Below are 14,724 nucleotides of genomic sequence, written 5' to 3'. Positions count from 1 at the left end.
CAGTGGCCATGGCTCACGGGCGCAGCCGCTCCGTGGCATGTGGGATCTTCCCGGACCGGGGCACGAACCTGTGTCCCCTGCATCGGCAGGCGGACTCTCAACCACTGCGCCACCAGGGAAGCCCAGGGATCTGTATTTTTAATTAATATTCTGATTGATTCTAGACTACCCATGGAACACACTTTAGAAACTGTAGTGTTTCATGAAAGCACTGAATTTACGTTCTCTGCCTATCAGACAGATAATATGAGATGAGAATTTAGTAAGAGAAAATCAAGTTGGAAGAGGAACAAATGATCTAAAGGCAGGAATAATAAAATATGTTGCCAAGAAACGCAAGTTTCAGATGTTTAATGACTCGTTATCTCCTCACTTTTAATTCAGGATGTCTAAACAAGGACGGACAATCATCTTCTCCATTCATCAGCCTCGTTATTCCATCTTCAAGTTGTTTGATAGCCTTACCTTGTTGGCCTCAGGAAGATTAATGTTCCACGGGCCTGCTCAGGAGGCCTTGGGTTACTTTGCGTCCACTGGTATGGTTGACTTCTTTATGAAGTAAGATCCTTCATTAATAGTATCCTAAAGGAGAACAAAGGGGTCACCTGGAGTGCTGTTTCATCTTCGAGTAGATACAGCATGGTTTCCACTACTCCGAAACATCTTCAGTTAGTTTAGTGCTAGTTCTTCACTCTGCAGTGCCAGCTTGTTGTTTAGGTATCTTTTTCTGTCCTGTTTGAGTGTGTGTGTGAGTGTGAGTGTGTGTGTATTTCTGCTGGGTCTGTATCTGTTCTCCTTCTCAGTTCTGGTGACCTTTCCCTAACAGTTCAATACATTGATTGGTCTCATAGCCGGTTATCTGTCAGTTGAATATTCTTGGAAAGGCCTCATGTCCCTACAGTATTTGTCTTCTTGACCATGATAGAGATTAGGCTTTATCATGTTTTTCCCTTACATGGGAAGTTGATCCACCTTGATTGGGGGTTTGTGGAGATGCTACTTAATTTTCTAGTAACATTAGGTTGCGGATTTAGCGTGTGTGTGAATTACCTGTCGATATGATGGCTAGTCGTAAGTCTGACTTCAGTGGGCCAACATTCTGATGGCTCTGGACTGCCTGGTTCTGTTTAAGTGGAAATACGTCATTTTTTGGTGACTTACGCAATCTGCTTCATTTTAGAGATCCTTGGACATGATTATAGACGATGCTCCATGAACTCAGATATAGTTTTAAGTATTTGCTAACCACATTTTAAAATGTTTTGGTTTAATCTCTGTCATTTAAAACTAAGAAGCCTTGCATGGGTCTAGGGAGTTTAGGGGGGCTGAACCTAAGGATCAGACTACAGGCCAAGCTGAGTTCAGATAATCGTGTTGCTTCTGAGTCTGAGCTCACGCTGCTTGCTGCGCGACAGGCTGGTATAGCAGGAGATGAGTCGTTGGGACAAGGAATAGAGACTTTATTCGGAAAGCCAGCAGACCGAGAAGGTGGTGGACTACTGTCCCAAAGAACTATCTTCCCCATGTTAGAATTCAGGCTTCTTTTATACTAAAAGGGAAGGGGGTGTGGCTGGTTGTTGAAAACTTCTTAGTGTCGGAATCCTCTGTTCTTGCAGCTGTCCATGTAGGTCTGGTCCTGGTGTTCCTGTAAACCTCCAACAAGACAAACGTTATTCTCTGTTCTGCAACTTTTTATCTCTAGATGAATGGAAAAGTGTTCCACCTTTAAAGGTCAGACCCTTGAGAATGGGCTATCCTGAATATTTCAGGCTATAGGCAACATTCTTAACTTGTAGCAGAAGCAATAGAATACAAAGGTTAAAGTAAAAGAAACAGATCCAATATGGAGTCAGATTTGCTCTTCCCTATTACAGTGCCACAGGAAGTCAAGGTAAGCATTCAGCTGTGCTGTGCCAGCCACATTCTCTTGAGAATGATGTTCTGGTGATTTGTTCTCTATATTGGAATTACAGGAGCATAGCAGAGGCCCATTTGGACCTGAGTTTAATAGGGGCAAAAGCAATCATTGCTAAAGTGGGTACTGGCATTCTAGCAGTCCCCAGGTGAACTTGGAGAGCAGAACATACCCCAGGCCTCTCCCAAACACCGTCCTGCTATGCCTTAGCTGGCTTTAAGGAACATTAGTTCTTCTATAGCTTTTTTTTTTTTTTCTTGGACTTATATCTAGATTTCTGAAGAAGTTCTGGTAAGCACCAGAGCATGTTGATAGCTGTTTCAGGTCTCCTGAATTGTAATGCGTAAGGACCAAGCACTAACAGAAGACTTGCTAAGAGTCCAAGGTTGGTTCGGAGTGTGCTGTTTTGTGAAGAGTCAGAAAACTGTTGAAATACTGTGCGATTAAAAGGAAGCGGTAAATTCGTGAGGGGAGAAGAGAGAAGAAAAGAGGGAGAAATTGTTAGATCCTGTCTCGCCCAGCAACGCCTCCCTCACCCACTGAGTCTTTATTTCCCAAGACTGTCACGTTTGTGTACCTGAGTTACCTTCTCTTGCAGGTTACCACTGTGAGCCGTATAATAACCCTGCAGACTTCTTCCTGGACGTCATTAATGGAGACTCCTGTGCTGTGGTGTTAAACAGAGAAGACACAGACGGTGAAGGTAAGCAGACGTGTTGAGAGTCACAGATTATTGCCTAATTGAGTTGGATGAAGCTTAGCCACGTGGTAGCTCACTAAAACATGGCTGTGTGAATTTACATCAGTGCTGTCCTCTGATACTGGTTGTCCCAGTTTGTTTGGCTGCTGTAACAAAAATACCATAGACTGGGTGGTTTAAACAATAAACATTTATTTCTCACAGTTCCGGAGGCTGGGAGTCCAAGATCAAGGTGCCAGCAGATTCCGTGTCTGTTGAGGACCTGCTTCCTGGTTCATAGATGAGCGACCATATTATTGCCTCCTCATGTGGTGGGAGTGCAGAGGGAGCCCTCTGGGGCCTCTTTCATAAGGGTACTAATCCCACTCCTGAGGGGTCCACCCTCATGACCTAATCATCCCTCAAAGGCCTTGCCTTCAGATACCATCACATTGGGGATTGGGTTTCAGCATTTGAAGTTTGGGGGCACACAGACATTCAATCTCATAGCATCAGTCAACACAGATTTTGTTGTCTGTGAGAGTGCTGTTTTTGATTTAATCTGTAAATGAGCATTTATAGGATGGTGTCAGTTCTAAGGGCAGTTCCCATTTTTTTAAAAGTGCCCATTGTTTACATAGTGGCCCCTTGGTATCCATGGGGGATTGGTTTCAGAACTCCCCCTCCCCACCTCCGCAGATAACAGAATCCAAGCATGCTCAGGTCCCTTACAGTAGGCCCTCCCTATCCCCTGGGTTCAACGTCTGTGGATACCGAGGGCCAACTGTATAGTGTTTTGAAATAAGAAACTTGACAGTTTATGCATTTGCACATTGTAAAAAGCGAAGACCAGGTTTTTTATTAGGAATTATAACTCCATATGGTGAGAAGTCTATTTTAAAAGATTTAGCGTCCAAATATCATAATTAGGAAAAGATCAATGAGTCGGCTGTATCCGTAAGTTGAAGGAAGTAGGCCAATTTACTCTGTCTTTCTACTTTGTAAAGCAGTGACAGCTCTCATAATTTTTTATACTCAAGCTTTAGAATTAAGGTACTAGGGAAGACTCTAAGAAAGGGGTTACAGAAAAATGGACGAAATCAGCTGTTATTTTGTTAAGAATGTTTCCCTTCTTTATCCACTTTTATTCCAAAGCCAAGGAGACTGAAGAGCCTTCCAAGACAGATACTCCACTCATAGGAAAATTAACTGAGTTTTATGCCAACTCCTCCTTCTTCAAGGAAACAAAAGCTGAGTTAGAGCAACTCTCAGGGGGTCAGAGAAAGAAGAAGATTTCAGTCTACAAGGAGATCACCTATGCCACCTCCTTCTGTCATCAGCTTAGATGGATTTCCAGGCGTTCATTCAAAAACTTACTGGGTAATCCCCAGGCTTCTATAGCTCAGGTAACGTGGCAGAGTCTTCTAATTATGCTGTAAAATACTCATTTGGGGGCATTAGGTTCTGATACAATCTATTTTAGGATATGCTTACCTTCTAGCCACACTTTTATGTATTTATTTATCCCCATTCCATTTGGGGTATAGAAACAAGTAAAACCCAATTACGTTTTTACTTACAGAAGATTTATTTTTTTTTAATCTTTTTTTAATTTTTAATTTTTTTTTTTGCGGTATGCGGGCCTCTCACTGTTGTGGCCTCTCCCGTTGCGGAGCACAGGCTCTGGACGCATAGGCTCAGTGGCCATGGCTCACGGGCCCAGCCGCTCCATAGCATGAGGGATCCTCCCGGACCGGGGCACGAACCCACGTCCCCTGCATCGGCAGGTGGACTCTCAACCACTGCGCCACCAGGGAAGCCCAGAAGATTTCTTTTTTAATGGGTTGTTTTCTTTGGACTGTCTAATTCAGAATTTTGGACAATTTAGACAAGCTGTAATGGATCATCTTTGTAGAAAAAAATTTTTTTTTCATAAATTGTGAAGTAAAGGAAACGTTTGACCACATCTGAGGTTTTCTGGTGGCCTCGCACGTTCATTTCCTGATGCATTCAACAAGTTCTTACTGATCACGTGCTACATCTTGGAGCTTGTACACAGCAGTGAACAAAGTGGGCGAAAATAAAATCCCTGCTCTCGTGGAGCTTGTTTCCTTATGAAGAGAGACAGAGGATCAATTCATATAGCAATAAGCTATATAGCATGTCAGGTGGTAAAAAGGGCTAGGAAGAGAGTTTAAGCAGAGAAGTGGAGAAAGGAAGAGAAAGAGAGAAGGAAGGGAAGGGCGGGGAGAGGAGGAGCAAGGGAAGGGGTTGGTTTGCATCTTACGTCAGGTGGAAAGGGGCCAGGGAAGCTTTCAGCTCAGTGTCATGTCCCTGAGGGCTGTAGGGCTGACCACTGTCTGCGCAAGGAGCCCGTGTGCAAATGCTGTTCCTTATGAGCGACCTTCCTCGTGGAGGGCTTCTGATCTTAGGAGAGCGCTGGACACCTAAAACAGCATGAGGTTAACGCAGAGGTAGCAAGCCGGCGGCTTGAATTCTGTTCAGTAAGACTCCACTGTCAGACTGACTTTCTCTTAAGCTGAAATCATGTTCTTTTTCTCTTTCGGCTGATTCCGTTGATAGTTGTTGAGAATTACTCCTTCATGATTCTTCCGTTATTCTTAAGCCCTCTGTCATCCAAAATCCTCATGTTCCCAGTTCATTGGTCCATCCTTTCTAAGGAAGTCAGTTTAGCCAGTTATTTTGGGGTTGGCCGATTTTATTATCACTGAACTTCTGCCAAGTGCTAAAAGATGGCATGTTGTCGTCTCCAGTGAAACATCACTGACTTCTTACCACACGTGCACCATCATTTTCATACCGCAGTACTGTCGCCTCCTAAGTATTAATGCCGAGAGCCTGTATCCCTCTTTGAGACATACTGCTAATTGCTCCAAACAGTTTTGCACTTGTTATTTGGCATTTCTGTCAGAACATGAACACTTCTGTGTACTTTCAATCAAGGGTATGTTTTTATCCTTTTAGAGTAGATTTGATGTCATTGGGGAAAAAATTCTGTTAAGTAAGGTCAACCTGGTTATCCATTGTTCAACTGTGAGATGATATACGGCAGGTGATTCTTAGTTTGATTTATGCATTAGATTTTTTTATTTGGAAAATAAATTTCTCTTGCCTCTAAAAGTGGTTTCTAAATGCCTTGTCCAAGTCACATACTGTCGGCCCTCAGTATCCCGGGTTCCACGCACTCTGAGGTTGGAGGAACCCATGGGTGCGGAGGACTGACTGTACGACTCCATTTTATGTAAGGGGTTGGATCATCTGTGGATTTTGATATCCACGAGGATCCTGGAGCCAGTCCCCTGCCGCTACCAAGGGATGACTCCATATGGCAGTTCTGGGCAGAGGTGATTGGAATGTGGGGCTCTCTGTAATAGTACACCAAGTTTCTGCACCTCCTGATGCTAAGCTTTCTTCAGATGCAAACCCCATGCCTAGTGCCTCCAAGTTGCACGTTCAGCCTACTTACCTCCTCAGTGACCTCAGTTCCACAAAAGAAATCCCAACAATGTTCAGAGCAGTGGCAACCTTGCAGAACAGGGATAGAACCTCGCATCTCCCTGAGCATCTGCGTGGGGTGGGGGGGACTCTTCTTCAGATGCGTCAATGCTGGAATGTTAGCTTAAGACAGGAGTAGGCAAACCTTTTTTCTAAAGGGTCACAGGGTAAATACTTTTGGCTCTGCAGCTCACACGGTCTTTATCTCAAGTAGTCAAGTCTGCCGTTTTAGCAAGAAAGCAGCCATAAATACATTTAAAAAAATGAACATGGCTGTGTTCCAATCAAACTTTATTCACGGACACTGAAATAGGAATTGTATGTAAATTTCATGTGGCAAGAAATATTCTTTTTTTTCTTTCAACCATGAATACAATGGTAAAAAACGATGCTTGCTCGTGGACTGGACGAGGCCTGGGGGCCACAGCTCGCTGACTTCCGGTTTAGGGTTTTTTATAATCTTGTGAGTGTGTCTTTTATTTCTCTAAGTGTTTGAATGTGGAGCTATTAAAATGTTTTATGGCTTCCTGTTGATAAATCTGGCATGGGTCGTCTTACAGCCATACTTGGGTTTGAACGAGTCATTTACACGAGTTAGACTTTGCTTCTGGTAATGCATTTAACCAAAGGTGGTCTTTGGAAGATACTGGAATGAACGGATTATCTGTGTGAGAAGATTTAATGTTCATTTAATGTGCCAAAGTTTTCCTGATCAAATCCACTTGGAAAATACTATCGTATCTCTTGGAGATTCATTGTTTCTATTAGCACATTTAACATTTGGCCGTGGATTAATTTTTTCACCGACAGCCATAAACATCCCTTAGAATCCACCTTGAGAAATGTTGACAAACACATCTGAACAAAGATAGACTAACACATTTAGGAAATTTCTTTTCAAAAGAGGCCAGCTGCACAGAACCCATAGGATAGAATTTCTTTGCTCCATTAAGCCATGTTTAGTTTTCCTGTTTATTTTCTTTTCCTTAATGTAAGAAGGAAAAACATAGACACACCTTGTAAAACCATGACAAAATTATGAGATTAATCATTTTGTCAATGTGTTTGAAGAGTTTCCTTGAAAATACTTTTAGAATTTTGAAACCTTTAGGAAACATCCAAAGGATAAAACTGACAGTCTGTTAACATAAGTTACTAAGGTTGAATATAGAAGAAACAAAGCATGTGGAGTGTCCAGTTTTAAAAGTCTGACTATTCTTATAGTTATACAAGGTGAAAGTATAGACTTTGTGTACATGTGCATGCACACATGCTGATGGGGTTATTATTATTTATTTTGGAAGCTTGATCTGTTGACGTGAAGTATAGTATATATATATATTTTTATAAATTTATTTACTTTTATTTATTTATTTTTGGCTGTGTTGGGTCTTCGCTGCTGCGTGCGGGCTTTCTCTAGTTGCGGCGAGCGGGGGCTACTCTTCGTTGCGGTGTGCGGGCTTCTCATTGCAGTGGCTTCTCTTGTTGTGGAGCACGGGCTCTAGGCACCCGGGCTTCAGTAGTTGTGGCTCACGGGCTCTAGAGCGCAGGCTCAGTAGTTGTGGCGCACGGGCTTAGTTGCTCTGCGGCATGTGGGATCTTTCCGGACCAGGGCTTGAACCTGTGTCCCTTACATTGGCAGGCAGATTCTTAACCACTGCGTCACCAGGGAAGCCCAAACTATAGTATATTTTGAAGGTAATTAAAATATGCCAGGGTAATAGATTTTTTTGTTTCAAATTTCTGACTGTCTTTTTTAGCAAGGCAATTTTTAAGGACATCTCAAATCATATTCTTTCCAGACTGGTCTTCATGAGCTAGTCTTCACAGGTCATGATTCTGTTTTGCAATTTTGTTTGCTTCATGCCAAAAGTGTCTTGACAAGTTACTTCAAGTCTTGATACTACTGCACTGTTGTAGTACTGAGGTGTTTTTTTGTTTTGTTTTGTTTTTAAACTTTGAAGTTTCCAAGGTACATCGTGGAATATTTTGTTTTCTTTAGGTTATCATTTACTATATTTTAAAATTCATTTAATTAAATTTAATTCAAAAGTACAAGAAGTAGAATTTCCTTAAATAAATTATAATGTAACCCTTAACCCTTCGCTTATAGAAGTGTCCTTAAGAGACAGTTTGTCAGTCTTAAAAACCAGAGTGATGTTTATCCAGTCTTCTTAGGAGTCATCAAACAAGAGTGAGTGGGTGAAGGTAGGTAAGAGTGGCAAAGCACTGGCAGCTTAGTCCTGCTGTTGGCTGTAGGCCCTCCGGGCTGAGGTTGCTGGAGAAGCAGTGACAGGAGGGTGGGTAATGGATGCACTCGGGTGCCCTCAGAGAAAGCTGGCTGAATGCTTTGGTGACAGTGACAGTGCACTTTTCCAGTGCAGGCGGGGACTCTCCCGACCCCTACTTCCTTATTTTGCCAAATTACATTGTTAGAATTTTTTTCATGTGTGCTTTAAAATTTTTGTTCATTTTTATTTATTTTTCATGTTAAGAGTAAAGGTATCCTGTTTTTATTGGAGCCTCTTGAAATATCACACTATGCATGTTCACTAGCACAAAGGTTGAGAGTTCAGGCCACAAATCTTAGCCACTCGGACTTTAGTTTACCCCCCAGACTATTTTGCTAGGTGCTTGCCTGGTTCTGCTACACTCTATGGCATTCCCAGGCCCAGTAGCCTGAACTGGACCATGAACTGGTAGGGCCTGGTAAAGCACTGGGAGAAATCTTAGCTTTTCTACTGTGTCGCCTGTCAGTCTCCCTGGCACACAGATAAATTATTTTTATTTCAATTTAAAAAAACATACACTGTTTTATATTTTCCCAAGGACTGTTATGGCCAAGCCATTTAAAATACCTATATCAATGGAGAGTTTCATTATGTAGCCAGATATATTTTAATAATAATGTGTTAAGTTTTGACCTTTAATTGAAATTCTTTTTTTTTTTTTGAAAAGATAATTGTAACAATCGTTCTGGGACTGGTTATAGGTGCCATTTTCTACGATCTAAAGAATGATCCTGCAGGAATCCAGAACAGGTGAGTAAGTCTGGACCTTGACTTTGAGAATGTGCTGTTACTTTTCTTTCAAGCTTATGAAAATCCATTAGGAATTTGAATGTGAGATAAGCAAAGGGTAAATTGAGGAGTAGGATAAGTCAGAGAATTGAAAGCTGAATGGAAGAATCAATTATTTAGTGCTAAAATATACAGAACATAAAATGTACCCTCTTAACCAATTTTCAGTGTCTAGTTCAGTGGCATTAATTACATTCACGTTATTGTTCAGCCCTCCCCACCTTCCAACTCCAGAACTTTTTCATCTTCCCAAACTGTATCTCTGTACCCACTGAGCAGCAGTTCCCTGTTCTCCCTTTCCCCAGCCCCTGGAAATCACCATTATACTTTCTGTCTCTGATTTTAACTAGTCTAAGTACCTCATGTAAGTGGAATCATGGAGTATCTGTCTTTTTGGTGACTGGCTTTATTGCCCCTAGCATAATATCTTCAAGGTCCATTTACGGTGTAGCATGCGTCAGAACTTCTTTCTTTTTAAAGACTGAATAATACTCCATTGTATGGATATACCACATTTTGTGTATCGATTTATCTGTCCATGGACACTGGTTTGTTTCCACTTTCTGGCTGTTGTGTATGATGCTGCTATGAACATGGATGTACAAATAAATATCTGTTTGAGTCTCTGCTTTAAATTCTTTTGGGCATATATGCAGAAGTGGAATTACTGGATCATTTGGTAATTCCATTAATTTTTTGAAGAACTGCTATCCTGTCTTCTACAGTAGCTACCTGTGTTGCGTTTCTACCAGTAGTGCACAGGGTTTCAGTTTCTCCCCAACCTTACCAACACTTATTTTTTCTTTTGTTTTCTTTTTTTTTTTAATAGCTACCCTCATTAGTGGACGGTGGTATCTCATTGTGGTTTTGATTTGCATTTCCCTAATGATTATTGTATTGTTGAGCACCTTTTCATGTGCACATTGGCCATTTGTGTTTCTTCTTTGGAAGCATGTCTGTTGAAGTTCTTTAACCATCTTTTTTTTTTTTTTTGCGGTACGTGGGCCTCTCACTGTTGTGGCCTCCCCACCCCGCCGTTGCGGAGCACAGGCTCCGGACGCGCAGGCCCAGCAGCCATGGCTCACGGGCCCAGCCGCTCCGCGGCATGTGGGATCTTCCCGGACCGGGGCACGAACCCGCATCCCCTGCATCGGTAGGTGGATGCTCAACTACTGCGCCACCAGGGAAGCCCTAACCATCTTTTAATTGGATTTTTTGAAGATTGTTGAGCTGTTAAATTCCTTATATGTTCTGGATATGAACCCCTTATCAGATATAAATTTGCAAGTATTTCCTGCCATTCTGTGTGTTGTCTTTTCATTCTGTTGGTGTGTCCTTTTTTAAAAATATATATATATTTATTAATTTAATTATTTATTTTGGCTGCGCCGGATCATAGTTACGGTACGTGGGATCATTTAGTTGCGGCATGCGGACTTCTTAGTTGTGGTGTGCAGCCTCCTGAGTTGCGGCATGCATGCGGGATCTAGTTCTCCCACCCGGGATTGAACCTGGGCCCTCTGCATTGGGAGCGCAGAGTCTGACCCACTGGACCACCAGGGAAGTCCCTGTTGGTGTGTCCTTTGATGCACAAAAGTTTTAAAATTTGACATAGTTCAGTTTATCTGATTTTTTCTTTTGTTGCCTGTGAGTTAATTTCCTTTTAAGGTTTTGATTTGTTTGACATGGGGTGGTGGTGGGGACTCAGTTTTTTCTGTTGTAGGGTTAGTACTTACGTTAGTTTACCTTACCTGGTTTCAGTCATAACGTGCCCTTAAAACTGTGTTTCCTGAGGAGACTTTGTAATGGAACACAACATGCGGTGAATAGAGGTGCTGAGCAGAGTGGAAGACCGCAGAGTTCTTCTTGGCTTTATTTATTGAGAGCCGCCCTGGGCCTGGCACTGTCCTCCGGGCTTTACATCCAGGGTCTCAGGTTACCCTCCCAGCCAAAGAAGTGGATGGTTTTATCCCCATTTCACTATTGAGCAAAGTGGTAGTAGCTTAAGTTGAATCTGTTTTGATATCTGGGAAAGGATGATTGTTTATGAAGGGAAGAACGAGCATAAAAGTCAATTCTTCAGAACGAGCATAAAAGTCAATTCTTCACTCGGGTAAAGTAAGCTATCTCCTGTGGGGCATCAGATAGTGAGATAATTACTGGAGCTTCTTTCCAGAGTTATGTTGTTTTTCTTTTTATCTTCCCCGAGGGCTGTGTTCTTCTCTGGTTTATTTGAAACTTGCTAGTAATTGATGGTTTGTACCCTCTGTAGATGCCATATTTTCGTGAAGCACAGAGTATATAACACAGGAATCCAGAGCCTGTGGGTCTTTTGTGTTGTGCAATGGGAAGCATTTGGAAAAAGATACTGGGGAGTCTGTCCGCAACTGGAATTTAAGACAGGAACTGGAAATCTAGTCATTAAAGCTCTTGGTAGAAGAATCCAGAGAAATTTAGAAGAGTGTTAACTGTTTCTTCAAGTGTTTTCTGGAAAAATAGAGCTTTGGAGCTATTTTAATTTGTATTTTTGACTTAAGCTTACTGCCACTTTTTATCATTTGAAACTGCCCTGGAGGCCAGTGTGGTTTGGTTCTCTTTTCGTGGGAATGAATTATTCCGGGGAGATGCTCTCTTTGTTCTTTCTCTAACCTGTATAATGATGTGTGGAATATGAGCTTCTTTGGCCTAACAGCTACCTTACAGAGTTGTGGAGATAGCTAAACAAATAAATGTATATTAAGGGAAGAGATATTTTGAGAACATTTGCATCAATAAGCAGATATTACAGACATGAACTACCACCTTGAAAAGAACTAGAATACATTAAATTCTTTAACAATAAAATCTGTTTAGTGTAAAATAAATTATCTTATGATTTAGGAGGAATTTCACTATGTACTAGTTCAAAATCTTTATGAACGTTATTGTACCGTTAGATGTAACACTTAACAAATTGAGCTGAATTGTTGCCATGTCCTGTGTTTCTGAAATTAGCTTTTATGTTGATATTAGGCTTATTTGTGTGCAGAAAGTAGCATAGTTGCTTGCATTATAGGCCTGGCTTTTTTCCATTTATTTATTGTATAAACATTTACTTATTTACTTATTTATTTGGCTGCGTCGGGTCTTAGTTGTGGCATGCGGGATCTTTAGTTGCGGTGCACGGACTCTTCATTGTGGTGCATGGGCTTCCCTCGAGTTGTGGGGTGCAGGTTCCAGAGCACACGGGCTCAGTAGTTACAGTGCACGAGCTTCTCTTTAGTTGTGGTGCGTGGGCTCCAGGGCACGCGGGCCCAGTAGTTGCAGCGCACAGACTTAGTTGCCCTGAGACATGTGGGATCTTAGTTCCTCGACCAGGGATTGAACCCGCGTCCCCTGCATTGGAAGGTGGATTCTTTTTTTTTTCTTTTCTTTTAATAAATAAATAAATTTTTGGCTGCATTAGATCTTCGTTGCTGCACACGGGCTTTCTCTAGTTGCGGCGAGTGGGGGCTACTCTTCCTTGCGGTGCGTGGGCTTCTCATTGCAGTGGCTTCTCTTGTTGCAGAGCACGGGCTCTAGGCACGCAGGCTCAGTAGTTGTGGCACACAGGATTAGCTGCTCTGTGCCATGTGGGATCTTGCCAGACCAGGGCTCGAACCCGTGTCCCCTGCACTGGCAGGCGGATTCTTAACCACTGTGCCACCAGGGAAGTCCCTAAACATTTACTTTTAAAACAGCCTGTTCCTTAAGTTCTTTATTTTGGGAGGAGGGAGTGTTAAAACCAATTACTGAGTGTCTGTGGACTCTTTTTTTTAGAGGGTTATACACTTGGGTTTACATTTTTAAAAATTCTCTTATTTGTGTGTCATTTAAGTGATGTGCTGCCTCATCTCTTTTCGTTTCAACTCACATCCTCAATGTCAATTAAATCATTAGGTTAGGAAGGAAAGCCCAACAGTGTTTCAGGACTGTGGGCATGCTTTCATGAAATTCATATTTCTGTCGAAGTGTAGATTAACTGAGTACTTTCCTTTTTAAACTTCAGTTATTTTACTGAGAGAGAAGCATTAATAGTCTTCCTTTTCTCATAGGTGCACAAATTAGTTTTTCCTTTATGAGCATTATTTTGGGGTGTTTTTTTTTTGAGCCCGTTGGAAAGAAACCCCATTGGCAGTGGGTGGTCAAGGAGACTATCAAGGCTGTGCTGGTGGTGGTGAGGCGGATGTATACAATAAGATGTCCCTCCACAGTCTTTCATTTTGCCTCGTCGTAGTTTCTGCTTTACTCCACTTTTGAAGAAGTGGCTAATAGCGGCTTTTAACCTTTGCAAGCTGTATTTGGCTCCCTGTTTCTCTGTTCACACATTAGGAGCTGCAGTTGGCATTTTGTTAGTTAAAATCCAGGGTGATAGTATTTTTGTGGCCTATGTAATTGTCAGCTTGGCTGCCATAGACGGGGCCAAGGACCCACAGACTGGGTGGCTTGAACCACAGAAATTCATTTCTCGCAGTTCTGGGAATCAGGTTGCCAGCATGGTCGGGTTCTGAAGAGGGCCCTCTTCTGATCTGCTGCCTTCTGGCTGTGTCCTTGCATGGCAGAGAGCAAGCTCTGATGTCTCGCCCTTTTCTTCTAAGGGCACTAATCCATTGCGAGGGCCCTACCCTCATGACCTCGTCTAAACCGGACCACCTCCCAAAGCCACCATCTCTAAATGCCGTCACGCTGAGGGTTAGGGCTTCGGCACAGGAATTTGGGGAGCACGCAATTCAGTCCGTAGCAAACTGGGTCATGAATTTCAAACTGTGCTATATGGAGTCCCAGGGGTATCACTGTGGAGACACGGGGGTGAGGGAGTGGCCTGATGGGGCTCATGCTTCCCTCTCAGTTTCGACCAGAAGAGTCGTTTGTTTAATGTGCTAAGATATCATTTGAGGGAAGAGTTTTGCAGGTAGGAAAAGGACCTAAGAATGTTTAATTGACTGCAGTGCTTTCGTTCCCTCTCTCTCATCACAGAGCCGGGGTACTCTTCTTCCTGACCACCAACCAGTGTTTCAGCAGTGTGTCGGCCGTGGAGCTCCTGGTGGTCGAGAAGAAGCTCTTTATGTGAGTAGGTCTCTGTTTCAGGAAGGGGGCTACTGGTCAAACTGGTCATATCCAGAATCAGGCCATGGCTTGGTTCTTGGGGATTACCAGTGTTCACTCAGAGGCTGGGAGGAGAATCACGAGCACATGGGGCCTGATACCCAGGGAAAAAGGAGTTTCGAGTTCAGGGCCTAGCCCACGAATCTACTGCTGCAGAGAAAGCAGGGAATAAAGCGGCTGAAAAGGAAGAAGTCATGATGACTGTCACAAGGAAAGTTGGAGGGGCTTGGTAGAGGGAAGGTAGTGAGCTGAACAGTAAATTCAAGGTGAGGAGTAAAGCTGACCGAGAATGTAGACCGAGCCCTCAGTGGAAGGGAGAACGGAAGGGCCAGAGGACAGCCTTAAAATAAAGGTGGGCTGTTTCGTTTCTTGTTTTTTTCCAAGTTGGAAGAGATTTGCGTGTTTACATG

The 14,724-nt window shown here is 42.7% G+C and overlaps 1 protein-coding gene across 7 annotated transcripts in view; it reads left to right on the top strand.

Annotated features, from left to right (window-relative positions):
* Positions 1-14,724, top strand: part of ABCG2 (ATP binding cassette subfamily G member 2 (JR blood group)) — a 130,157-nt gene that overhangs the window by 107,329 nt on the left and 8,104 nt on the right. For all 7 annotated transcript variants that reach the window (XR_003434961.1, XM_027116903.1, XM_027116899.1 and 4 more), the window contains 5 exons: positions 385-536; positions 2,514-2,618; positions 3,750-4,000; positions 9,069-9,151; positions 14,186-14,275. Coding sequence is in view for 6 of the 7 variants with exons in the window: in XM_027116903.1 (XP_026972704.1) it covers positions 385-536; positions 2,514-2,618; positions 3,750-4,000; positions 9,069-9,151; positions 14,186-14,275 (681 nt within the window). In the remaining variant the exon portion in view is untranslated. The remainder of the gene's footprint in view (positions 1-384; positions 537-2,513; positions 2,619-3,749; positions 4,001-9,068; positions 9,152-14,185; positions 14,276-14,724) is intronic.

This window comes from Aethalodelphis obliquidens, unplaced genomic scaffold (genome assembly GCF_003676395.1).
Source record: "Aethalodelphis obliquidens isolate GAN/ISIS:26980383/991018 unplaced genomic scaffold, ASM367639v1 scaffold17, whole genome shotgun sequence".
Lineage (NCBI taxonomy): Eukaryota > Metazoa > Chordata > Mammalia > Artiodactyla > Delphinidae > Aethalodelphis > Aethalodelphis obliquidens.
This window is presented reverse-complemented; position numbering and strand designations above follow the sequence as displayed.